This window comes from Zingiber officinale, chromosome 9A (assembly GCF_018446385.1).
Source record: "Zingiber officinale cultivar Zhangliang chromosome 9A, Zo_v1.1, whole genome shotgun sequence".
Lineage (NCBI taxonomy): Eukaryota > Viridiplantae > Streptophyta > Magnoliopsida > Zingiberales > Zingiberaceae > Zingiber > Zingiber officinale.
In genome coordinates this window covers 19,250,736-19,278,304 of record NC_056002.1, presented here as the reverse complement: position 1 = coordinate 19,278,304, position 27,569 = coordinate 19,250,736, and the positions used below count along the sequence as shown (strand labels likewise).

The window sequence follows — 27,569 nt, the reverse complement described above, 5'->3', positions numbered from 1 at the left end:
GTGCCGTCCTTCTCGTTAGCTGCGTCTTCCTCTCGAGTACCTGTGCTCCTAAGCTCCTACACACTTAGACACAATGTTAGAACAACACAGGACCTAACTTAACTTGTTAATCACACCAAAACAACCTTGGGGTTCCAACACATAGCTGTCTATTTGACCAATGATTTCTTCACCTGACTTGATTGTTGGCGGAAGTTTGCTAACTACAACATTCTTAATGAAAATTTTCTTATTTCACCTAAAAGGGTATTCAACTAGTAAAAATTTATAGTGATTATCAAATCAAGATACCTTCCCACTGCAAGGTAATGAAAATGCATTTGACTTTATCATGTAATTTGAGCATACTAATTTACCAGCTGTGCTCCATTCAAACAACATTCAGTATGCTAGAAAATCACTGATCTTCTATAATAAGGCAACATACAATGTAAAATTAGTTTTACTTGCAACATCATAAGTCTCTGAGCCTACATTCCATACTTTATTCAACTCGGTAATCAAAGGTTGCAAGAAAATATCTATCTTTTCTTTCAAATTAGTTGTCCATGGAATAAGTACAGTAAGAAATATGAATTTATCTTTTATACACATCCATGGCGGTAAGTACAGTAAAAAATATGAATAAATCTTCTCTATAGGCAAACTTAAACCCTCATCAATTTTTTTATACTATAGAAGTTATCAGTCATTAGATGATTGGTAGGGAACAACTTTGACATCAATTGACAAATGTCACCATAACATCATTTTGAGAAATAATCCTTTGCCTTGATGTGCAATAACCTTACAGTAATTGATAATTGAGAATGACCAGATGGAATCCCTTTCCACACTTCTTTTTCACTAGACTTTAACATGTCATACAGTTGCTGAAGTTCTGGTGTTGGTATTTCATCTATATTGGAATGATCAATTACATTCATCATGTCATTAACCATTGATTACATTACATTCTCATTAGATGATGATTCTCCTAGATGAGTTGTGCTAGATGAAGAAGCAACTAAAGTTCCAATATGATGAGATAAATAAGACTCTCCGTGACAATACCAGTTGTAGTAATTTGGAACAAATTCTTTTTTTATATAGATAAACTTTCACAATGTCCTCATCTCAAAAAGCTTTATTTTTTATGTTTGAAATGATTACACATATAATGTAACTCAATACTATCCATACATTCTGGATGACTTTTTACAAAGTTCACAAACTTTTCAACTCCAGCAAAATATTCATCTCAGATAAATCCATTTTCTAATATGTTGTACATCCAATCTTTGTGTATGTACATTGTATTCTAATGAGTATAAAATTGACAACATTATGAATATAAGATTGATTACTTAGCAATTATGCAATTAAAACAAGAGAGGTACTATAACATGATTCCATGTACAAGTGAGGTAATACAAAACTTAGTAATATATTAAGAATACATCCATCAATATAAGAGATGTACTACACACATGATTCAATGTATTAACTAAGCATGCCATGAACACAAAAAAAATAAGTATACAAGAAGTTGCCCAATCAAGGCAATGAAACTAGATTAAAATTCTATAATTTGCCAAACTAGGTTAAAATCATCAAGAATCGTATTTAGGTTTGTATCCTAAATCTTACAACCAACTAGTTGGCTGAGGCCTCATGACCAAGGTTGATGTCATAGCTGAGGCAAATATGGTCGGTCAAGCTCACATCATGCCAAGTTCCTGGTTGTGAGCTTAGGGCCTACCAAGTTTACGACAAATTCATCAAGGTCGGCCAAGCTTGCAACAGATTCATTAGGGTTGACCAAGTTCACAGCTGCGAGCTCAGGGTCAGCCAAGCTCGCGACCACGAGCTTAGGGTCGGCCAAGCTTGCAGCCATGAGTTCAGGGCTTACCAAGTTCACGACAACTAGCTCAGGGTGGCCAAGCATGTCGTCGCTAGCTCACGGCCGACCAAGATCACAGATGCGATCTTGCTACCAACCAATATCACCATTTTTAGGTTAAAAACAAGAGGAGAGGGAAGGGAGAAGATCATACCTTCATGGTCATCAGAGGAGAGGATACTGAAGATTGGAGGGCATAATCGCCGGAGAGATCAAGAATCACCAGAGGATAGAGCACTTTAGGAGATCGAGGCTGAGCGGTGCCCTAAATCCTAATATTAGCGATGGATTATTTATTCCTATTGGTGCAGGGAGCACCAGATGATCGAACCTGAGTTTTGATTATGTTAAAGGGTCCAAAGTTAAGCTGTCTTGTGATCTAACAAGGTTGATTGAGCTTGTAGGAAAAGTCCTAAGTGTTCTTAGGCAAAAGTCCTAGTGGATTCTAGGCAAGTGGAAAATCCTAGGGGGTGGTAATCCTAGGTCCTAGGGGGTGGTAATCCTAGGTCTTAGGAGGTGGTAACCCTAGGTGATGAAAAGTCCTAACTACGGTTAGCCAGGTGGAAAACCCTAGGGGGCGGTAACCCTAGGTTCTAGGAGGAGGTAACCATAGGCGGAAAGTCTTGGCGGGTTAAGCGCTTCGGTCAAAATCCTAGAGGCAGGGACTCTAGGTTGAAATCCTGGTGGTCACGGACCGGGTGGAAGTCTGGATGGGTCTTGGAGCAGACATTCAGCATGAAGGCCGGAAGCCTTGGGCGCTGAGCAAGAGTTCAGTCGGTCTGGAGGACCAGTCTGGCAGCAGGTAACTTCTCCTGAGAGGAGTAGGTGAGGACACATTCCCCGAAGAGGGAATAGTAGGCATCAGTTCGACCTAGAGTTTCGACGAAACTCAAAGTTAGAACCGGACAATCGGAGACTGCTAAATTTCATATTATATATATTGTTTATTGCCTAGACTAACTTTATTTTGCAGAAAATAAAGGGCTGGAAAAAGTGGGTCCGGACGCCGGGAGCTGGTTCGGGAGCCCCGAGTCGGTCCGGGAGCCCCTAGTCGGTCTGGGCGCCCGGAGTCGGTCTGGGTGCTCGGAGTCGGTCTGGGCGCCCAGAGTCGGTCCAGGTGCTCGAAACCCAAAAATTTTCTACAAGCTGATGTGGCATGCGTCGGTTGGCCGAACAACGTAGTCTAGGTGCCTGAAGTGGTTCTAGGCGTTCGGAATAGCCTATAAAAGCAGGCTTCGACTAGGAGCTTCTGAACAGCATTCCGAACAAGTTTCGCTTCTTCGAGCTGCTCAAAAAATGCCTCCTCGACGCTTAAAAGCTACCCCGACGATGATTGTGCTAAGGATTCAGCTCTTTAAGTCATTGGTATTGTTGTATTTCAAAGTTACTTGTACTTCAACTATAAATCTTGTTGTAACCTTCGATTAATTAGTGATTGCTCATCAAATGCACTCTCACATGCGGGCCTTAGAGTAGGAGTCATCACAGACTCCGAACCAAGTAAATCTTGGTGTGCTTTTTTCTCGATTGTTTTAAAACGAATGAATTAGCCACGAGCATTATTCACCCCCACCCCTCTAGCGAGCAATGATCCTACAATTCCGTCGTTATATAGTGACAGATTGATTTATGTCATTGTTACTATTAAAATATAGTAATAATATTACCAACAAAAATAAATTATTTGTTGCTAAGTATCGAGAGAATTCAAAAGTCCATTGTTAAGTAGCAATGGAATTTAAACATCCATTGCTACTTAGTAACAGATCATTTATTTTCATCGATATTAATTCCAGATTAAATTTATTTTTATTATTAATGACTAAATTTGTAAAATACCGTAAATAGGCGAATATTAATAAGGGAATTTTCCGAAATTTTTGAAAATTTTTCGGGAATTTTTCGGAGCTTGTATGGACGAGTTTACGGGGATAAAAATGGAGCCCGGAAAAGCCTGTTTTGGCTACCCCATTTAAGCGAGGAAATGTTTATAGTTACATTTCATTTTTCTTTATTTTCCTTATTTGTTTCTTTTTATTTCCTCGCCGAAAACCCTGCGTGCCCAAGCCCCTCACCCGTGCCTCTCTTCTCCCTCACTCCCGAACCCGACGCCGAAAAAGCCCTAACCGCCGGCACTGGCAGTTTCTTCCCCCATGTCCTCACCGCGCCTTTCTTCTTCTTCTCTTGTGCCCTAGAGAGCAGTGAGCCACCACCGCCGCTCCTCCCCGTTGCACACCGCGAGCCGACCTCTCCTCTACCCGCCGCCGCTGTGCCCTAGCCGGAAGCCGACGACAGTGCCCTAGCCTTCCTTCTACCGCAGCCGCCACAGGGAGCAGTGACGCCGCCTTTCCTCTTCTTCCTGTCCAAGCGCCGGTGACATGCGAGCACAACCGAGCAAAGCCTTCACATTTCTCTAGCGCCATCCTCCTTCCCTCTGTGCTGCCGAGCCGACTCTCACAGCCTACTTTCGTGCCCTAGTTGGGTGTACTGTCGCCGCTGCTCCTCTGCACAGTGCTGCCGTCGTTCGCCCTATTGCCGGCCAGCCGAACCCTAGATCGTTGCTTGCTCACCTGGGCCTTAGTTCCCTACTGCTGAAGCCTCTAACCCGTGCCCTAGCAGTGAAGTCACTTGATCTAATTCCAGTAGCAACCATCTCTTGTAGTTGGATCATGTGCTAATTGTTTTTTTTTGGATTCCGGCAGCAAGGTTTTCAGCTGTGTCAATTGGAAATTTTTCGACCTTGGATTTAAAAGTGATACATCCAGATTTAGGTGAGTTTAGAGGTGATTCCATTCTACATTGAATTTCATTAATAGTAATGGATAGTACTAGTTGATTAGTTGATATTAGATTGATAAATGTATTTGTTGTATTCCATTTGGATAAGTTAATTGATGATCCAATTGAGGTTTATAAAGTGGGTTTGTATTTAAGTTAGATTTCAGGGATTCGATTTAGCTAATTAATTTGTATATAATTAGTTAAACCTGTATGTCGTGTTGATACAGGACTTTGACGCGAGACGAGTACCTCAGAGTCGGAATTGGACCTTTCTTTTGTCGGAGGCGGGTACTTTTGACTTATTGTCTTTGATATGCATAGTAGTGAAATTAACAAGTTGCATTAATTATGTTCCTTATTTGTTTCGGTTAATCACTACCCGATTACCTGTTACCTGCTTGATTGATTGTTTGTTTTGCATTTCGTGTCATTATGTACCTGATTACACATGCTCATAGGGGTAGTGATATAACCATGCTTCACCATGTTCAGGACCTAGGTTTGATATCTTATTTGATCAGTGTACTTTGATCTGATTTATTCACTATGGTGCACATCATTATATGTCTAGAGATTGGTTTAGTATATTACCATGCTTAGTGTCATGCACCATTCGCATGATTGCATGCTGTGTGATAGATTGCTCCATTATTGTCGAGCACATCGCCAGTTTCATCACTGTTCGGTGCTCCATTGTGACGCTTATGGATAGCGTGACGCAGCGTGGTAGCACGTCAGTTTGCTCTTCCGGTGCTCCGTTAGTGCAGCGTGTAGCACGTTAGAGATCCCTCCCCGTCATAGTGTACCGGGAGATGAGAGCATTGCGCTCCCCCATTTATGATTTGGGGTAGGAGTATGTGTGTACTCCGACAGCATCCCATTCACTCAGTCACTCATCAGGGGTAGTGATGCAGAGTGCACGGTCGTCACAGCCCTACCCACTCGGTCCCACTTTTATTGTGAGTTGGCTGATTGGCGTCAGGGGTGACCATGACATTGGCATCATATGCATAATGCATTTATTGCTTGTGTTTGTGTTTGCTGCATTTATATACTGCATATTGTTTGGATACCTATGTTTGACATGCATACAGGTCTTCTGTACCTTTCGGACTGTTTGTCCTTATACCCAGGTCCTGGTTAGTACAGTTTCTCTCCTGTTTACTTCGATTTTCATATATATTTATTTTTATCAAGAGACTGTACGCATGATTAGTGCTAGGTGTTATTTCCTTACTTTGCATATCAGTTGTACCTGCTGAGTGTTGGACTCACCCCGCCTCCATTGTTGTCATTTTCAGGTTGATGCTGTCACAAGAGAGTTCCAGTTGCTAGTCCCCTGCAGACCACCAGCTATAGTTATCTTTGGTTTTGTTTATGCTTCTCATTTGACTATGTTTTAGACTTGGTTGATTTGATACTTGGATATTGTATGGTTTGTACCTGTCGATGATTCTTATCGTTTGATGGATTTATTTGGTATGATTTGGATTTATTCTACTACATGCCTGCCTGGACGGCAGAAGAGGTGAGTTCTTCGGATTTGAATTTTACGAGTGTAGTTGAGTAGGGTTGATTTCGAGTCCTCTTATTACTGTGTGGTTGTGTCAGCCAGAGGTTGAAATTTATATTAACTGCGTGTGATGATTATGTATATGTTTGTTTTATTTCTGTTATTATTCCAGCCGCATGTGGCTGAGGTATATGAGGATGTAGAAAAGTTTCAGATTGTCCGCCGTACAGGGGAGATGCTGCCGAAATTTTCTCGGACAGGGACTCCTCCGGGGCGTGACAAAATTAGAGATGAAAATATAGTTTTGTCTCTATTCAGAGACAAAACTTTAAGTCCATCTTAAATTAGAGACGGAATGCTAATTCCGTTGCTAAAATCTAGTTTTTTTTATGATGGATGGTCCGTAGGGTCGTTCGAAGGATAACTTTTGTGTGTGTGTAGATAGATAGATAAAGAGAGAGAGAAAGAGAGAGATTTGATACCCTACACGCCAGGGCATCCGAACGACCGGACCTGTGAGGGTCACCCAAGAGTGTGCAGGATAAAGGTGTGCAAGCTATATATATATATATATATATACCGTGAGCGACATCCGACGTGGCCGATCTGACACGGCTAAAACTTAATTTTTTAATCTCTCTCTCATCTATATACAACAACTTTTCTCTCTTTTCTCTTAAATTAAAATAAAATTCTTTTTTCTCTCTCTTATTATTACATGCAACAATCACTGTGGTATTGATGCTACAACGTTGTAGCAGCTACTATGTAATAGCTATTACAACTGTGCAGTAGCTGCTACAATGGTGCAGTAGCTGCTACAACGGTGCAATAGTTATTACAATGGTGTAGTAGCTATTACAATGGTGTAGTAGCTGTTACAACATTACAGTAGCTGCTACAACGGTATAGTAACTGCTACAATGTAGTAGCTACACAATAACTGCTACAAGTTGTAGCAGCTACAATGTGTAGCAATTATTATGTAGTAGCTGCTACAATGTTGTAGTAGCTACACCACCATCACAGTGATTGCATGCAATCATATGAGAGAGAAATATTATTTATTTTAATTTAAGAAGAAAGAGAGAAAAGTTATTACATGTAGATGAGAGAGGGATTAAAAAAATTAGGTTTTGGGCCCGTCAGATAGCCCACGTCGAATTTCACTCACGGTCGTGCAGGAGGAGTTAGACAACACACACACACACACACACACACACACACACACACACACACACACACACACACACACACACACACACACACACACACACACACACACGAATCTGATACGTTGCACGACTATGCACGTCGCGCAACGTATTAGGTTTTTTTTGTTTTAATTTTTTTAATATAGTTTTTTAACCGATTTAAACTTTCCAAAAATTATAGTATTCATGTTTAAAAAAATTCAAGATTTTATCACTAGGGTTCAGACTTTCCAATTAAGTTATAATATTCAGTTAAAAGAAAAATTAAAAATAAAATAAATTTAGGTATTAACGAGTATATTAATACGTTTACGGGGTATAATAATGTATTTTGGATTTATATTTAAAAAATTAAGATTTTACCTATAGGGTTCAGGCTTCCCAATTAGATTATAGTGTTCAATCAAAAGAAAAATTAAAAATAAAACAAATTTAGATATTTATGGGTATAGTAATGCGTTTACCAGGTGTAGTAATGTATTTAGGATTTATATTAAAATTTGTTAAGATTTTACCTCTAGGTTTCAGGTTTTCCAATTGGATTATAGTGTTCAGTTAAAAGAAAATTTTAAAATTTTAAAAAGATTAGACATTTACGGGATATAATAATGTGTTTACGGGATATAATAATATATTTAAAATTTATACGAAAGGAAATATGATTTTTTTTTAAAAAATAAATTAATTAACAAAATAATATAATATCTTGTGCGTACAGTTGCGCACTGTGCGACACACATGATATCATAATTATATATATATAAAGACCACGTTAATAGAAAAATATATCAATTTAAGGTATAAAATTAAAGATTTTAGTCCTTTTTTGGTGCAATATCCCCTAGGTCAAGTTGACCAAGTTGACTAAGTTTGAGTTGACTCAAGCTTGAGTCTGATGTTTGAATTTCGATGTTTGACAATATATGGAGATTGTAGGTGCAATCGTCCTATTGGAGAGATTGCTGGTGCAATTCCCTTTTGGTTAAGGGTTGACCAGTTAGATGTGAAGAAGAGTCAAGTAGGTCAAGGTTGACCGGATACTTGACTGGAAAAGTCCTAACTGGAGGTTAGACAGTTGGAAAAATCGTAGTGAGTGAAGTTAGGTGAAAGTCCCGGTGAGTGAAGCCGGGCAATGTAAAAATTTTGGTGAATGAAGCCAGGTGAAAATCCTAGTGAGTGAACCTAGGTAAAGTCCTGGTGAGTGAAGCTAGGCAGTGGAAAAGTTCTGGTGAGTGAAGCCGGGCAGTGGGAAAATCTTAATGAGTGAAGCCAGGTGAAAATCCTAGTGTGTAAAGTTAGGTGAAATGTAACACCCCACCCTCCTCCCTACTAGTCTGTGAGGGTGGGACGCTACTGGACTACTCATTCTACTTAACTAATGTTACTTACTCTAAAGATAGTAGCACTTAACTTTTTTTATTTAATTTTTTTGCAACTAAGGAGTAACGCCACTAATGGCTAGTACACATAGCATACATGGCATTTGTGATACTCGGCTGCTAAAAAAAAACTAATTTCGTTATCACTTTCAATCCACTAACACAAAGAGAAGGTGTGAAGAACAATCATAACCGCGGTAAGCAAGAAAACCCAAATGAAGGCATGCTACATTACTACTAACAAATCAATGCATTCTAAGTGATGCAAAGGAATAACAAGCATAGCAATTAACCTTTAATTCTCAACTAACAGAAGTAATAAAACTCTTGTATAAATGCAAGGGCCAGCCTACCATACCAAAACAAATCTGAGCATGCACAAAATATAAAGTCTGATCCCAAAATTTTCTTATCAAATTAAATAAAGAATTAATCATAACAAATTCTTTAACTAAGTCTCGAGGCTTCCATAGTCCAAACATCACACATCCATCCACACCTCCTTGTCGTCTTCCTTCGCTATAGCTTTTCCTTTCCTTTATCTGCAGTAAGAGGAAAATGCAACTATAAGCAAAATGCTTAATAAGCGCTATCTAATTCACAAAACTCGAATATGCATGTGAATAGGAAGAAATCTAAAAACTGAACGCTTAAAAGAAAATACTACTCATGCTCATCTAATAGCAAAAGAAACAAAACATACTGAAATGCTAAACATGTAAAGCTGCCCATCTAATAACAAATAACAGCAAGAAAAATCTAAACAACATGCTAGCATAAAAAAAACTAAACTTGTCGATTTTTAAACTTATGTGAAACTTATTTCATTTGTTTAAAACTTATACTTTTATACTTTAAAATAATAATCTCTTGGGCCCAGGCCTAGTACCATTGTGCGCTCCTTAATAGCAACTGGGGTAGCGAGCCACCAGTCCTACGAGGGTAAAGACCTTGGTCTTACCAGGGCCGAGACCTTGGAACCGGTCATCTAGATTTGTTTAACGACAACCTCGGAAGTCGGGTACTAGCCTCTTCAAGTAAAATACTCGTTACTTGTTAATACTTCTACTAATTGAATGCCTTGTACAAAACTGAAATGTTTCAAACAGATTCTAACACTGGAATGCTTAAACAAAAATCTGCATACAAAGCTTAACAAAAATCTGCATACAAAACTTAACAAAAATTTGCATACAAGCTTAACAAAAATCTACATACTAGCTTAATAAAGTATTCTGAAAGCAAGGAAGAAAAACGAAATCCCTAGCAAACTCCATTCTGTACAACATGTTCCGAAAGAAAAGAAGAACAAAAATCAAAGCTCGAAACTACTCTTACTGCAGGTGAGTAACACTTACACTTCGTTCTTGGACTTACAACCGAAATCGCTTCTAGGGTTTCAGAGAACTCGAGATTTCCGACGACTCCTTGCGTCTCCGTGCTCTCCTCGACGAGGGAATCGTGAAGATGGGAAGAACTCTCGGATTGAACCCTTGGCCGGCCGCCGGAGATGAAACCCTAGCCTCCTCCTTTGCGTTTTCACCCGAGCAGCCATCCCACGCGAGAGAGAAGAGAGGAAAATTTCGGAGAAGAGAAAACCTAATCCTCCCTCAACTTATCCTCTTTTATATACCTAGGTATTCTGTTATCTATTACAACATAAATATATTTTCTCTCTTTCCTTAATCAGCACGGTCCTGCTGGGTTCTTGGTCATCACGCTTCGCTTAAGTCTCGGATCAGGTCGGAGGTCGCGGGTTCGAACCTCGGCCGAACCTCTTTATTTTTTTGAAACTTCTTCCTTTTGGTAAAAATACCAAACGAACTCCGAAAATTGCATAAAAATACTCTAAAAATTCCTTAAAATCTCTAGAATATTTCTAAAGCATTTCTAAGTATTTATAAACACTTTTAGAACTCCAAATAATGAAATTTGGGGTGTTACATGAAAGTCTTGGTGAGTGAAGTCATGAAGGTAAAAGTCCTGGTGAGTGAAGCCAGATAGTGTGAAAATCCTGGTGAGTGAAGTCAGGTGAAAATCCTAGTAAGTGTTTCACGCCTCGGGGGAGTTCCTGCCAGAGGAAATTTCGGCAGCATCTCCCTTGTGCGGGTGACAATCAGAAACTTATCTACAAGCCCTCAGGGCCCCTCAATCCTCGGCCAACATGGCTGAAACATATACAATAAAATAAACAAACATCCATGTAGTTTATATAGTACAGCCTCCAGCTGACAATCATAACCACGTAGTTTAACAAAAATCTACATCGCTACAACAAAAAACCTTCACAACGGAAAACATGGGCAACATACCCGAATCACGATATAAAATCCAAGAGTGCAAACACACACATCACAAGTATGTAGTTCACTAACAAGGGAACACAAGTTCGAAAAGAGATAACCATCTTGACTCCTAGTGGGGACTAGCGACTGGAACCTCCTGATGGCTTCAACCTGAAATAGAAATAAGTCAACAGAGTGAGTTCAACAACTCAGCGGATATCAAACTGACATGCATAGTAAGATATATCTAACAGTAATAATCATGGAGTACAATCTCCTGATAAAAAATGAGAAATGCGAAGACTGAACAAGCAAAGAAGTTGTACTCATCTGGGCCTCCTATCCTAACATAAAGGTCGTCAGACCAAACCCATCATGTCTCCTGTATGCATGTCACTCATATGCAACCACAGAAATATAGAATCCAATATTCAGCAACCACAAGCAATAAATGCAATCCATGCATATGATGCAAATGACATGATCACCCCTGATGCCAATCAGCCATCTCACACACGATGGTAAAACCGAGTGGATATGGCTATGACAACTGTACACTCTGCCATCACTACTCCTGAGTGACCGAGTGGACATGATGCTATCGGAGTACACCTATGCTCCTACCCCAAATCATAAGTGGGAGAGCTCAATGCTCTCATCTCCCTGAGTCAGTCCAGAGGAGGAATCCCTGCCCGCTACCACGCTGCAGTCAACACTATCCACGAGCGGACCAGCAGAGCTTGACAGAGCAAAACTGCCATACACCCTGCCTGATATACTACTAACTCATGAGTGGTTGTGTGTGTAGATCCATGTAACTGGCGATGTGCTCAATAATAATGGAGTCGACAATTGCTCAGCATGCAATCATGCAAGATGGTGCATGACACTAAGCATGAAAATCCTGACCATGTCCTTATCCATAAAGTATGTACCAAAAAGTAAATGGATCCAATAAAATGATCTAGGTACACCTAACAGGTATGTTAAATAACTAGTCCTGTACACAATAAGACATGGTACGTCACTACCTCTATGAACATATTACACATGACAATAATCAAGAGGGTATAAGCACGGATGTATAGCAAACAACAAATAAGGCATGCTACAGGTATCAAGTAGTGACATACTAAACAGAAACAAACATAACTATTACTGCAAGTTATAACCTACTAAGTATATCAGATGAAAATATCAAAAGATAAGTCAAGGTACCCACCTCAAAAAGAAGATCGTATCCAGAAATTCTATGTTGAGACACCCATCTTGAATCAATGTCCTGCATATAGTATACACAGTATAGCTAAGCTTCATTATAAACACAATTGCTAAACAAAATCCTAATCCAATTAGGAAGCTAGGGTTCAATTCCATTTGATAGTCTTATCCTTCCTTCATAGTTAATATCCTTAAACTAATCAACTAGAGATGTCAACTAATAAATGAATCTCTAACCTATAATAAAATAGATTAAGCAATCCTAACTATTTCACCTTCTAATTAGGGTTTGCTTCATTAACCCTAATCCTTTCCATAAACTATCAAAGCAAAATTCCAAATGCTTGTATCCCACTAATTCCCTTACCTCTTCTTCTTCTTCAGCCGTCTGTGATGGCAACATATCCAATCAGCAATGGGGTGGTCAGAACCAAAGGAAACCACAATCTGCAACCCGATCAGATCCAAAAGAAGGGCAAATAGGTGGCTCGGCAAACCCTACGAATCAACCAGCTCAATAGATCTTCCGACCACAGTGATCACAGATCCAAGAAAACACCTCTGATGATGGTTGGTTGAAGGCAAGTACTTGGTGATGAGCAACCGACACTGGCTCTATCGATGGTAGTGTGGAAAAGAGATCTGACGATGGAAATCTAGGGCACGGAAGGAGAAACTAAGGCTTGGATCCCTACTCTTGGCCGAAGACCAACTCGTGCAGAGGTGGCACCTCAGATCGAGAAGATGTGCACTCAGTCGGTGATGGATTGGGAGCTAGGGCAGAGGGGAGGCGGTCAACGCTAGGGCAGAGGGAAGGCGGACACAAAGAGGAGATCGAAAGGGGAAAATGGGAGGCTCAGTCGGTGTGGGGTGAGTGACGACGACGAGCTCGACTCGTCGCATCGACGCGATTGCGGCAAAGAGCAGGGAGACAACGACGGAAGAAAGGAGAATCGACAGAGGCGAGAGGAAGGGGATGCGGGGAGAAAGGGAGAGGGCTTTTCCTTGGCCGATGGCTTTGTACCTGGGGAAGGAGAGAAAGTGAGGCGTTGAGAGGGCAGCGCCGGTTGGGGAAGATATAGCGGAGTTCGACGCAGGGAGGAGACAACGTCGGGTGAGGATGTAGGGCACGCGTGAGGAAATAAAGAAAAGAAAAAGAAATATTTAAGGAAATTAAACATTTCCTTGTTCAAATAGGGTAGCTTAAACATGCTTTCCCCTAACCCAATAATTTATCCCCTTAACATACGTTATACGAGCTCCGAAAAATTCTTAGAAAATTTTTAAAAATTTCTAAAATTCCAATAATATTATTCTCCTATTAAAATTTATTATTTAATTATTATTTTATTGTCATATTTTACATTCTCCCCCACTAATAAAAATTTGATCCTCAAATTTTCGTTATTTACCATCAGCGAGTACTAATAATAGATAGATAGTGTAAATGTTGAACGAAAATCTAACCCACATACCTCAAGTGAAAAGATGGAGGTATCGAGCTCGGATCGTATCCTCGAGCTCCCAGGTAGCATCCTCGTCAGAATGATACTGCCATCCGACTTTAACCGACCGGATAGTCTTGTTCCGCAGCTAACGCTCTTTGTGGTCCAGAATCCGTACCGGAACCTTCTCATAGGTAACATCAGGCTGAATGAGAACTGATATATCTGACAGAACATGTGCTAGGTCGGGTACATATCTCCTCAACATAGACACATGGAATACATCGTAAATGCCTGCCAGAGCCAGTGGTAGCGCCAGACGGTAAGCAACCGCTCCAATCCTCTCCAAGATCTGGAAAGGCTCAATGTATTATGGAGCTAGCTTACCTCGAAGGCCAAATCTCTTCACCCCTTTCATGGGTGAGAATCTTAGAAATACATGGTCACCAGTAGAGAACTCTAGGGGTCTACGTCTCCGATCAGCGTAATGTTGGATCGCGGCGGCCGGCTAAAAGGGGGGTTGAATAGCCCTGTAAAAATTAAAACACAACCCTTCTCGAACTTTCAACAGAACACTTGCATAAAATAAAAATAATAAATTAAAATAGAAAGGAAGAGGTACAAGATGTTTACTTGGTTACAATCGGGGAGGTTGTTAATCCAAGGAAAGTGTCACACTAGTATCTCCTTCAGGCGAAGAAGCCTCTTACAGCAATGACGTACAAGAAATAGAAGCTCAACTCTAAAAGAAAGTGTACAAGTGTTGGAATGCTAATGCTTGAGATGATTTGAAGCTTCTGGACTAAGGCTATATTTATAGCCTTGGTCGGGGCGCCAGGAAGGGGTCCAGGCACCTGGGAGGGGATAAATTTTATCCCCTTTGCAACAGATCGCGTTTGGCACGATCCTGGTCAAAATCCAACTTCAGCCGCTCGGAATGGATCCGGGCGCCCGGACCACTAAAGTCAACCAAGTTGACTTTTGGTCCAGGTCCTCTGCTCCGGTGCTGCTCACCTCGGTCCGGGTCTTCCGCTCTGCCTCCTCTCGCTTGAGTGATTTCAGCCAACCGAAATAAGGCTCACTGAACCCAATTTTGACCTTCTTGAGCAACCTTCTGCTCCGGCTTCTCGTCCCTCGGAAACGTTGCGCGCCTCATTCTTGTCCGCCTGCGTACTTTTTTGCAGCGCCTCGTACCTCAGACGCACCGAGCCTGTCGGCTTCCTCCCGTGCCATCCTTCTCTTTAGCTGCGTCTTTTGCTCGACTCTCTGTGCTCCTAAGCTCCTGCACACAAAGACACAAGGTTAAAAATACAACAGGATCTAACTTAACTTGTTGATCACATCAAAATAACCTTAGGGTTTCAACAATCTCTCTCTTTTTGATGTGAGTAACACAAGTTAAGCTTGGGTAAATAGAAATAAAAAGAAATAACTAATATTGCAATAAAGTGCAAAAAGATAGAGAAATTTTGGTCTATCTCCCCCTAGACTTATACTTTTTCTTCTCCCCTTTTGATTACATAAAAGAAGGGGTTTCAAGACAAAAATCTAAGGGTTAATACTTAGAAAGTTTTGAAAATTATTTCAATGATTTTACTTTAAAAATTTGCAATAATTTTCAACAATGTTTCTAAGTTTCTTAAAAAAATTCTAAGTTAAACAAAATTCTAAGTTAGATAGTTTGCAAAAGAAATATTTTTGAAAGAATTTTTCTAACTTAAATCTTTGAGAATTTTCTAAGTAAAACTCTAGGTAAAAAAATTCTGAGTAAAAATAAATTTAAGCAACAATTTCTAATTTTCAGAAGAAATTTTAGGCAAAATAATTTTTGAGAATTTTTCTAAGTAAAAATTTTATGTAAATTTTTTTTTCTAAGTATAAAAAGGATTTTTGAAAGATTTCCAAAAAAATGTTTGAAAAAAAACTTTTTAAAACATTATTAAATTTCAATCTTAATACTTTATCAGAAAGTTAATTAAATATTTCATTTCAATATTTTGGCTTCTAGGCAGTGGCGAGACACTAGACCTTCTTGGCTATTGGAGTAACAACCACTTTCTTAGACAAAGCCTTATAAAGAAATTTAATGTCTAATTTTCTCACTGAAAGCTCTAAATCTAATTAATAGTTCAAGTTAAACAGGACTTTGAAACCTAATATAGGTTCCAGCCTACTAGATTAACTAAAATTTTTTTAGGGATATACCTTTTTGAAATATTCCTAATTTGTCCCTTGTGGTATCTAAAATACCAATTTAGATTATTAAATTTTCTAACATTTGAATAGATGAGCATGCATGGTTTTTCAAATTATTTGCTTGTATTTTTAAATTATTATTTTCTAATTTTAATTTGTCTAACTCTTCTAAAGGGTAAGATTTAGCTAGTATTACTTTTAAATTTTTAATTTCTTTTTCTAACTTACAACAATCCTTAGTTAACAGTTTAATGAACTTAAATAGTTTATCGGGAGGAAGAGATCGTACCTAACTTATCTTGTCGATCTCGTTGTCCATGTCTCCCCTTGAACTGCTACTATCTTTCGATGTAGCTTCCCCTTCATCGATGCTCTCGATGCTCATTTCGGAAGAGCTTGACTCGCAGTCGTCGTCTTGATGACTTGACATTAGTGCAAGTCTGGAGAAGGCCTCGACTTCTGATTCGGACGACGAATCATCCCACGTCGCCTTTAAGACCTTACGTTTTTGGATAGGCTTCTTACCTTTGTCTTTGTCCTTATTCCTCAACTTGGGACAGTTGTCCTTGACATGCCCTTCTTCGTTGCAGTGGTAGCAGCGGATCATCCTTTTCTTTCTACCCTGTGGATGGTTAGTATTTTTATATTTACAAAGTTTCTTGAAACGACTTACCATCATAACCATTTCCTCGTCGTCGAGAGAGGACTCTTACTCAGGTTTGTCTCTTGATGCTTTGAAGGTGACGTTGTGCTTAGGCTCCTTCGTACCTGCACATCTCAATTCATGCACTTCAAATGTCAAGAATAATTCTTCTAAAGAAATTTTTTCTAAATCTTTAGAAATATAAAAGGCATCTACTAGTGATGCCTATTTCGTATTTTTAGGAAAAGAATTTAGTGCGTACCTTAGCGAATCTCGGTTACTTACCTTTTCTCTGAGATTTGAAAGTTCGATGATAAGCTCTTTGACTCTTGAGTGCAGATGCGCAGTTGTTTCGTCTTCTCCAAGTCAAGGGTTGGTGAGCTGGTTGCGAAGTAGATCCCGTCTTGCGAGCTTGACTTCGGATGTCCCTTCTTGCAGCTCAAGGAACTTCTCCCAAAGTTCCTTCGCGGAGTCATAGTTGCCGATTCGGTTGACTTCTTATGGCAGAAGAACGCTCAGCAGATGGTACTCCGCTTTGTCGTTTGCCACGTAGTCGGCTTGCTTCTTTTTTGTCCATTGATATTTTTCTTTGCCCTCCGGTGCTACAAAACCAAATTCCATTATAAGAAGTAATTCAAAGTTGATTTTGAAAAATACCTACATTTGCTTTTTCTAGGTAGTGAATTCCCCTTCGAATTTTGGCAGGTAGATGATTGGTCTGGCCATTAGTTTGGTGCTTCGTTCTGCGGTTAGTCCTCTTGAAGCGTCCTTGCTGTGATACCACTTGTTGGATCGCGACATCCAGCTAAAAGGGGGGTTGAATAGACCTGCAAAAATTAAAACACAACCCTTCTCAAACTTCTTAAACTAACACTTGTATAAAATAGATTAAATAAACAGAAAGAAAGTAAAAGAAGAGGCACAAGTATTTTTACTTGGTTACAACTGGGGAGGTTGTTAATCCAAGGAATGAATTGCGCACTAGAATATCTCCTTCAGGCGGAGAAGCCTCTTACAACAATGACGTACAAGAAATAGAAACTCAACTCTAAAAGAAAGCGTACAAGTGTTGGAATGCTAATGCTTGAGATGATTTGAAGCTTTTGGACCAAGGCTGTATTTTATAGCCTTGGCCGGGGCGCCTGGAAGGGGTCCAGGCGCCTGGGAGGGGATAAAATTTTATCCCCTTCTCAATGGATCGCGTTTGACGTGATCCTGGTCAAAATCCAACTCTGGGAGCCCGGAATGGCTCCGGGCGCTCGGACGGTCCGGGCGCCCGGAAGGGATCCAGGAGCCCAGACCACTAAAGTCAACCAAGTTGACTTTTGGTCCGGGCCCTTTGCTCTGGTGCTGCTCGCCTTGGTCCGGGTCTTTCGCTCCGGCTCTGCTCGCTTGGGTGATTTCAGCCAACCGAAATAAAGCTCACCCGAACCCAATTTCGGCCTTCTCGAGCAACCTTCCGCTTCGGCTTCTTTCCCCTTGTAAACGCCACGCGCCTCCTTCTCGTCCACCCACGTACTTTTCCATAGTGCCTCATACCTCAGATGCACCGAGCCCATCGACTCCCTTCCGTGCCGTCCTTCTCGCTAGCTGCATCTTTTGCTCGACTCTCTGTGCTCCTAAGTTCCTGCACACTTAGACACAAGGTTAAAAACATGACAGGACCTAACTTAACTTGTTGATCACATCAAAACAACCTTGGGGTTTCAACACATAACTCTTCTGGCGGTCCTGCGCCTCTAACATCCTCCGTCTGATAATGCAGACAATTCTGTCTCCTGCTGAGCTCTCTGAGGTCCTGTCAGCTGGGCCTCCCCAATCTCCTCCCAGAGGGTGGGTGTCCGACAAGGTCTACTATACAACGCTTCAAATGGTGCCATCTGGATAGCCGAATGATAGCTGTTGTTGTAGGCGCACTCTACCAATGGTAAGTGGTGCTCCCAGCTGCCTCTAAAATTCATAACGCAAGACATCAGCAAGTCCTCTAATGTCTGGATGGTCCTCTCTGACTGTCCATCTATCTGTGGATGGAATGCTGTACTAAAACGAAGCTGTGTGCCCAAGGCCTGCTGCAGACTCTGCCAGAATTGGGACGTGAACCATGAGTCTCTATCCGATATAATGCTCAAGGGAATACCATGCAATCTGATGATCTCTCGACAATATAGCTCTACCAATTGATCCAGCGAATTGGTCTTTCGAATTGCTAAGAAGTGTGCGGATTTGGTTAATCGGTCAATGATCACCCAAGTCGCATCATGGCCTCGTCGTGTCCTAGGTAATCCCACCAGAAAATCCATAGTGATGTGCTCCTATTTCCACTCTGGAATAGGAATCCTCTGAAGTAATCTAGCAGATCTCTGGTGCTCAGCCTTCACCTGTTGATAGACTAGACATCTAGGAATCCCAAGGGACTAGAACCGTTAATCATGCTCAGATCTCGATATCTTACATCATCAACCAGAGTGGGTTGCCTGTCTCCTTTACACTGAAGGATATAGTTGTACACTCTTGGATTTTATATCGTGATTTGGGTATGCTGCCCATGTTTTCCGTTGCGAAGGTTTTTCGTTGTAGTGGTGTAGATTTTTATTATACTGCGTGGTTGTGATTGTCAGCCGAAAACTATACTATATAAACTACGTGAATGTTTGTTTATTTTATTGTATATGTTCCGGCTGTGTTGGCCGAGGATTGAGGGGCCCTGAGGGCTTGTACATAAGTTTTAGATTGTCACCCATACAAGGGAGATGCTATCGAAATTTCCTCTAGCAGAGACTCCCCCGAGGCGTGACAATTTATTTGGTATCAGAGCCAAGTTCCAAACACTTGTATCCCACTAATTCCCTTACCTCTTCTTCTTATCCAGCCGTCTGTGATGGCAACATATCCGATTAGCAATGGGGTGGCCAGAACCAAAGGAAACCACAATTTGCAACCCGATTAGATCCAAAAGAAGGGCAAGTAGGTTGCTCGGCAAACCCTGTGAATCAATAGATCTTTCGACCACAGTGATCATAGACCCAAGAAAACACCTCCGACGATGGCCGGTTGAAGGCAGGTACCTGGTGATCAGCAACCGGCGCTGGCTCGATTGGTGGTAGTGTAGAAAAGAGATCCAACGGTGGAAATCTAGGACATGGAAGGAGAAATTAAGGCTTGGATCCCTGCTCCTGGCCGAAGACCAACTCGTGCAAAGGTGGCACCTCAGATCGGGAAGATGTGCACTCGGACGGTGGTGGATCGGGAGCTAGGGCAGAGGGGAGGCACTTAGCGCTAGGGCAGAGGGATGGTGGTCGCAAAGAGGAGATTGAAAGGGGAAAATGGGAGGCTCAGCCTGTGTGGGGTGAGCGACGCTAGCGAGCTCGACCTCATCGCGTCGACGTGATCGCGGCGAGAGCAGGGAGGCAGCGTCGGAAGCAAGGAGAATCAGCACAGGCGAGAGGAAGGTGACGCGGGGAGAAAGGGAGAGGGCTTTTCCTTGGCCGATGGCTTTTTACCCGGGGAAGGAGAGAAAGTGAGGTGTCGGGAGGGCGACATCGGTTGGGGAAGATGAAGCGGAGTTTGGCGCAGGGAGGAGATGGTGTCGGATGAGGATGTAGGGCACGCGTGAGGAAATAAAGAAAAGAAAAAGAAATATTTAAGGAAATTAAACATTTCCTCGTTCAAATAGGGTAGCTTAAACAAGCTTTCCCTTGGCCCAATAATTTATCCCCTTAACATATGCTATACGAGCTCTGAAAATTTTTTAAAAAATTTATAAAAATTCCTAAAATTCCAATAATATTATGTGCCTATTAAACTTTATTATTTAATTATTATTTTATTGTCGTATTTTCTAAAGTGAAGCTAGGTTAAAGTGTTGGTGAGTGAGTCAAGTGAAAGCTCTAGTGAGTGAAGCTAGGTAGAGTAAAAGTCCTGGTGAGTGAAGCCAGACAGATGGAAAGTCACAGGAGTGAAGCTAGGCAGATGAAAAGACCTGGTCAGTGAAGCCAGGCATATAGAAATCCAAGTGGGTCAAGGTTGACCGGACACCTAGTGTTGGGAAGTCCAAGTAGGTCAAAGGAGTGACCGGATACTTGGCACAAGGAAATCCAAATGGGTCAAGGATGACTAGACATCTCATGGAAGGAAGTCCAAGTGGGTCATGAAGGAACGAACACTTAGCATGAGACGGCAAGTCCAAGTAGGTCAAGGTTGACGGGACACTTGGCACGAGGAGAAAAGTCTAAGTGGGTCAAAGGATTGACCAGACACTTGGTGAAGAAGTCTCAGCATGTCAAGGTTGATCAGATGCTAGGCATGAGGAGTTCCAATAGATCACGGTTGACCGGATGTTGAATTTGGGAACCCTTGAGCTTGAGTTAAGCAAGTCAAGGGTGGTCAATCGATCATCCGATCGATTGGACCGAAGCCCAATCGATCAACCGATCGATTGGGAGAGTGTTGCGATAAACAGCAGCCCAATCGATTGGTTGATCGATTGGGGGTGTTTATCGTGAGTACAGAAGCCTCCCCAATTGATCAGCCGATCGATTGGGCATTGCCAATCGATCGGGTGATTGATTGGGGTTGGAAATATCATGCGACGCGACTGAATTGATCGAGAAATCGATTCAGGCCTTTTCCAGCGAGAGCACAGAGACTCTCTGAGTCGATTGACTGGTCGATTCAAGTCTCCCCAATCGATTGCGATATGACCGTTGCGAAGGAAGCACATAGTAAAAAGCCGCGGTGAGCTTTCTGTAGGACCGTTGGGCTGGCTAGGAGAGGGTTGTTGGATAGTCCAGTAAACACAAAAAGCAAACAACAACATTCTTCGAACTCTTTAAGCTAACACTTGCATAAATAATAAGCAGAAAGTAAATCAAACATTAAAAAGACGAGGCACCAGTATTTACTTGGTTACAACTGATGTGGTTGTTAATCCAAGGAAGATAAAGCCCAGTATCAATCTCCTTCAGGCGGAGAAGTCTCGTACAGCAATGAAGCGCAGAAAACAGAAGCTTAACTCTAAACTAAAGCGCACAAGCGTTAGAAATGAATTACAGGAGTTCGTTCAAAAGCTTCTGGACTAAGACTATATTTATAGCCTTGATCGGAGCGCCCCGAAGGGGTTTCGAGCGCCTTGGGGGGGATAAAACTTTATCCCCCAACGTTCAGAACGCATTGGACGCGTTCTGGTCAACAATACTGGTTCGGGCGCCCGGAGCCATTCCGAGCGCCCCGGAGCAAAAAGTCAACAGTTGTTGACTTTTTGTCCGGGACCTCTTCTCTGGTTCAGTCCCGCCTCGGTCCGGGTCTTTTGCTCCGGATCTGCTCGCTTGGGTGATCTCTGTCATCCGGAAAAGGGCTCACCCGAACCCAACTTCCGGTCTTCTCGAGCAGCCTTCCGCTCCGACTTCTTGTCACTCGGAATCGCTGCGTGTTTCCTTCTCATCCACCAGCGTACTCATCCGCAGTCTTCGTCCCTCGGTCGCACCCCATGCTGACCTTCTCGCTAGCTACGTTTCTTGCTCCCCAAGTAATCTTCCGCTCCGGCTTTCGTCCCTCGGAACCACCGCACGCTTCCTTCTCGTCCACCGGGGTACTCTTCCGTAGCACCTCGTCCCTCGGACGCACCGAGCCCGTCGGCTCTCTCCCCGTGCCGTCTTTCTCTCTAGCCACGTCTTCCGCTCGAGTACCTGTGCTCCTAAGCTCCTGTACACTTAGACACAAGGTTAGAAACACACAAGACCTAACTTAACTTGTTGATTACACTAAAACAACCTTGGGATTCCAACACTTTCTTCCTAAGGAACTCTCCACTTCCTCTTTTCACGATTCTCTCAGGTGATCTCGCTAGTTATTGATTCTTAGAGCAAAGTGTTGCTGCACTTCCAAGGTCAAGAGGTGTTTCACACAAGAAGAAGAAGCTAGCTAGGGTTTTCATTTGTGTAAATCTTATAAGATATTCTTTGTATTCGCTTTTTCTTTTCTTCTTGTTGTATTAGAGCTTGTACAAGGCTTCTCCGCCTTCGGTAGTTACCGAGAATGAGTGTTTTTCATAGTAGAGAGTGTGTCGTGTGTGAATCCTTGGATTAGGTACCTCTTCTTGAGGTAGATTTCGTGTTAGTGTTGTGAGTCTTGTTTCGAATTATTTCCACTGCAAATCATCATCACGAAGTAAGCAAATGAGGCGCGACGAACTATTCACCCTCCTCTAGTTATAAATCGACCCTAACACTTTTAAATTTGCTTATAGAAATATATCAAAAAGATTGTACTAAAAAAGCTAATTTTGAAAAAGACATTAAGATGATTTGCAAATCCGCCTGAGGTAGAATTATTTCTAATGGCCCAATTAGTTCGAATATCAACTTAATTACAATATAGAAAATAATGTTTTTATCTATTTTAATATTATCAACACCAAGTTGATAGATATATTAGAAATTATATTAATAGAAGGGTAATCATACTTTTTAGTTTTTATAATGTTTAATAGAATTTTCTAGTCATCCATATCATATAAGAAAATTGGTAAAGAATTTGGAAATTTATATGAAATAAAATTACAAAAATATTTTAGTATCACACAAATCTTTAGGAGTGTACATATATTAAAATTAAAAATAGAATGTTTCTTTACAATTGTTTTTCCTTCTATTAAAAATAAATAACACTCAAATATATAACCTGGCATAATTAATGCCATAAGTGTCGTCACAAATGTGAGAATAAGTCCATCTCACTTTCTATACTTTATATCAATAACTAGTTCAGTCATTTACGTCCTTTAAAATTGTTTATTATCAATTCACTCCCCAATAATTTTTTTAAAAATCCAATTTCAATTTTCCCAAAGATTCACATTCGATCATCTATTTTCTTAACTTGATTCTTGCTGTATAATTTCCACTCAATTAATTTCCAAGTTTGTTTGAGCTCTTTTACACTTAAATTTCTTTTAGTTATTGTGTCTTTTAGATGTAAATGGTGTATAAATATAAGTGAGTACTTATGAAAAAGTCATGCTTTGATCATGTAGTTGTCCTAACTCATTTGGAGAAGATGAGAAAGGAAAAGAGGTGTTTGAAGGGTCAAATCCACATTGCAGTGAGAAAAGAAGTCACTTAAGAGTAGTGCAAGTACTCCTAGTCCTCTCACACTCAACAAGGAACCTTGTACTAAATATTCCATATCTTTCTCAGAGAATGCCCAAGAAAACAACTGCCATGGAATCTAAACAAAAAGCCCCCTTCTTCCTCTCTCTCTCTCTTCTCCCTCACTCTGATGCAGCCCTCAGATGTCACTTTCTTTGACAGCACTCACATGTGTCGACCTCTCAAAATTTACCCCCCATGTTGACACTATCTGCTCTATCCTGCCCAGGGGCAATTGGAACTCGGGTGGTGGTTTGCCACACTATCTACTCTATCACTTTCAATACTAGCTAGGCATCACTATAATTCCAGACAAAGGAGCCACACATATTCTGCAAGGCCAATCTTCCACACATTATTCAACCTAAAGTGCACCTTTCTCTCACTCTCACTCTCTCACACACATTATTAACCCTATAATTGGAGGAAGAGAAGTGGGAGCTCACAGTAGACCAAATTAATGGAGTTCTTTTCTCCTCAACCAGATCTATCACTTCAGATCAGGCCCCCAAACACCTCCACAGCAGGTTGGAGAAAGCATAATGAGGACATGGACTTAGGGTTTCCAAGGAACCCCCTTGACTCGACCACCACCATCAACAGCAACCCTAATCTTAACACCTCCCATCACAACCTTCAGTTCCATCACCACCAACTACATGCTAATCATGATATGCCTCCTCTAACAGGAATCCCAATCTACCATCACCCACCTTCTTCTTCCTTAATTGGTAATCCAGTCATGCCGCTTCAGCACTCTTCGTCTTCATTTTCTGCTGAGCACAATTTGGTAGGACAGCTGCGGCCGAGACACTCGACGGCCTCAAGGCTCGTGGCAAAGGGGAACATGCGTGCACCGAGGATGCGGTGGACTTCGATGCTTCATGCGCGGTTCGTCCATGCAGTGGAGCTGCTAGGAGGCCATGGGAGTAGGATGATCAGCATACAACTTGTGACTTTTGCTATAGATCTAACTTTACCAACTTTGTGGTTGAAATGTTTTGGAACTTTCGTCAATTATTGGTTCAGGGGCCACTCCCAAGTCGGTTCTCGAGCTCATGGATGTGAAAGATCTCACTCTGGCTCATGTGAAATCTCACTTACAGGTATGATGAGGAACCTCCACTTGAATCATGACTCGATCGGATGATTTAAAGGTTTCAGGAGTTGCAGCTCTTGGACATTAATTCCACACAGTTTCCTTTTGGTTTTTGCTCAGTTTTTTGTTTTTTGTTTTCAATTCTCCCTGCTTTTTGTTGCTGAATTCTGATCACTTGTCAGCAACTTTTCGTTTATCATGCAATTGCAACAATGGATAAATGACACAGATAATTTTTATTTATAATAAGTATTGTTTATCAACGCCTCTTTAATTAATATATGCCTCCAGCATTATGACAGCTAGCTTTTATGCTTTCAGAACAAAAAAAATGGATTGAATATAGAAACAAGTCGAATTAGTTGAATTCTCTTTGATTATATATTTCAATTCATTTCATTATATAGTTAATTTGTCTTTAATGAATATATACACTGTTAATTACAGATGTACAGAACTGTGAAAAACACTGACAAGCCAGAAGCTCCTTCAGGTTGATGAGTTTTAATTTGTCTTTTTAGTTTTCCATTAACCACATCAATTTCTGTAAGTAATTAACCACTTGATGCCCTCCCTTCAGTTCCATCTGATGGATCATTGGAAATTTTCTCAAGAGGAGAGAATTCTGATGATAACGATCATGTTCATGGTGACATGAGATCAAGCAATGCTATCTCTTCAAGGTAATTAATTATGCCTGATTAATTATTTCTTTTTATTTGGGATTTGGAAAAAATATGAAGGCATCAATGCCTGCTAGCTTTGTTTGCTACTTATAGCAGCTAGTCAAAGATTGCAAAAGATATAGTCCCTGAGCTTCATATCAACACTCCTTTTCCTCTCCCACTAAATCATGCCTTTATTTGCTTCAAGTGACGAGGAATAACTTAGACACCTATGATCGATGACTATGTGTTCCTCAAAAGGAAATTAAAGACTCTTATTCTCTCCCCAATTTCTAGATGTAGCTAGCTCTCATGCACAACCAAAGCTGGGGACAATTCTTGAGGATTTCGTGTTCTCCGTACCTTTCTGAGAACAGCATATATTCACCATGTCTGAAATGTATCACATAAGATTGCTTTGTGGAGCTTCCTTGCAGCTCCATCTAGGAAATACTACTTAAATATTAGCTGTTGGTTCATAGAACGAAATTGTTTGATTTTTTTTTTCACAACAGGAAAAACTGCTACAATGGCATGACAAGTGATTCGGCTGCAGGGAGCATGAAGCCTTTTGAGGTACCTAAGTTCAGAATGAATTCAGTTTTGCAATAATTCATAAAGCAGCAATCTCATGTTGAAATAGATATATGAATTTCATCAAACGGAAATTAAAGGATGTGAATTATGCATTATTTTTTTGATGATTTTGGCACGATCAGGATTCGATGGAACCAACAAAGAACTTGGAGATGCTCGCAGAGTTGGATTCGTCAAGCCTCTCCAAGACAAACCTAAACAAGCTGAATCTTGAGATCACACTGGGGAGGCCACACTGAATATACATATATCTATATATTTCCTAATGGGCATGCCATATAGCCCTTGAAATTAAGTTGCTTATTCTACTTTCAGTTCTTAGGATATCATGACTCATTGTCATTTTTTACCTTTACATATGTAAATCACAATTCTTAGGCTGGTGTTCCTCATGAATTATATGGTATGCTTCTGCTTTGAGGATAATATATATACAAGAATGGTAGCTTGCACATCTTTATATGGGCGATCATGGGCTACAACAAACTTGGTGGGCTGACGAGTCCCTCTCTCATGCAATTCTACATGCAATCTCTCTCCTATAATTCTACATGCACGACGTGGTGATGTTTTGAAAAAAAACTAACAACACATAGTGTTGTTTTAAAACAAATCAATGCCACGTTGGTATTATTTTTTTTTCAATGTGCCGCTGTTTTTATGAAAACAATGCCACATAGTAAATTTTTTTTAAAGCATCACTACATGGTGCTGTTTTTATGAAAATAGTGTCATGTTGGTACTATTTTTTTCAACATAGTGCTATTTTTTAAAAAAAAATAATACTACATGGTGTTATTTAAAAAAAAACAGCACAACACCATGCACGTAAAATTATAGGAGAGAGATTATATACAGAATTATAAAAGAGAGAGGGACGCGTCAACACGCCACGCCTACTATTACCTGTGCTCGTATAAAAGTATGCAAGTTAACATTCATGAATATATATATATATATATATATGCCTCTAATTTATTTGAGGATCAATTGGTTTTACATTGGGATATTTATCAGTTGTTCATACTATATATTTTGCACAACTTAATTCAGCTTCATCGTATGTTTCCTAATCCAATTCATTTCCTTTAAAATAGACTTAAAATTAATGAAAGAAAATTATATGTCAAGAAGCTCTTCGTGGCCTTCTTTCTTTGTCATAGCCTCTTATTGATGTTATTTTTGTTGCTGATAATAACATCAAATTTGCAATGAGAAAAGTGTCTTCATGAATTAATATTGTATCATTTTTTATGATAAATATTGAATGACATATACCTTTGTATAATAATTAATAGATAGGCTTTTGCAGCTATACTTTGGCCACTGCCACTAAATTTTTATGCCAAGAAATGATTGTCTATCATTAAAGGCTTCTTAACTCTAATACATCTTGATAAACTAATATTATATAACAATAATGCTCACAAATCATGCAAACTAACAAATAGGGAATTAGAAAAGAAATTAGGAGAGTATATAACAAATACTTATAAATTAATAA

General features: G+C 40.5%; 1 protein-coding gene across 1 annotated transcript; it reads left to right on the top strand.

The window, feature by feature from the left end:
- Positions 1–24,092: 24,092 nt before the first annotated feature.
- Positions 24,093–26,517, top strand: LOC122021074 (probable transcription factor KAN2). Its single transcript, XM_042579150.1, has 6 exons — positions 24,093–24,633; positions 24,734–24,810; positions 25,251–25,296; positions 25,384–25,486; positions 25,984–26,044; positions 26,188–26,517. Exons 1-6 carry the CDS (start codon positions 24,165–24,167, stop codon positions 26,302–26,304), a joined length of 873 nt encoding a protein of 290 aa, XP_042435084.1. The 5' UTR covers positions 24,093–24,164; the 3' UTR covers positions 26,305–26,517.
- Positions 26,518–27,569: the final 1,052 nt, after the last annotated feature.

Bases quoted from the DNA above. Each gene is read 5' to 3' on its own strand.
- LOC122021074 (XM_042579150.1), top strand. From the start codon at position 24,165: ATGGAGTTCTTTTCTCCTCAACCAGATCTATCACTTCAGATCAGGCCC. The intron at 24,634-24,733 runs GTAGGATGATCA...TTATTGGTTCAG, and splicing joins GCTGCTAGGAGGCCATGGGA to GGGCCACTCCCAAGTCGGTT. The intron at 24,811-25,250 runs GTATGATGAGGA...TGTTAATTACAG, and splicing joins ATGTGAAATCTCACTTACAG to ATGTACAGAACTGTGAAAAA.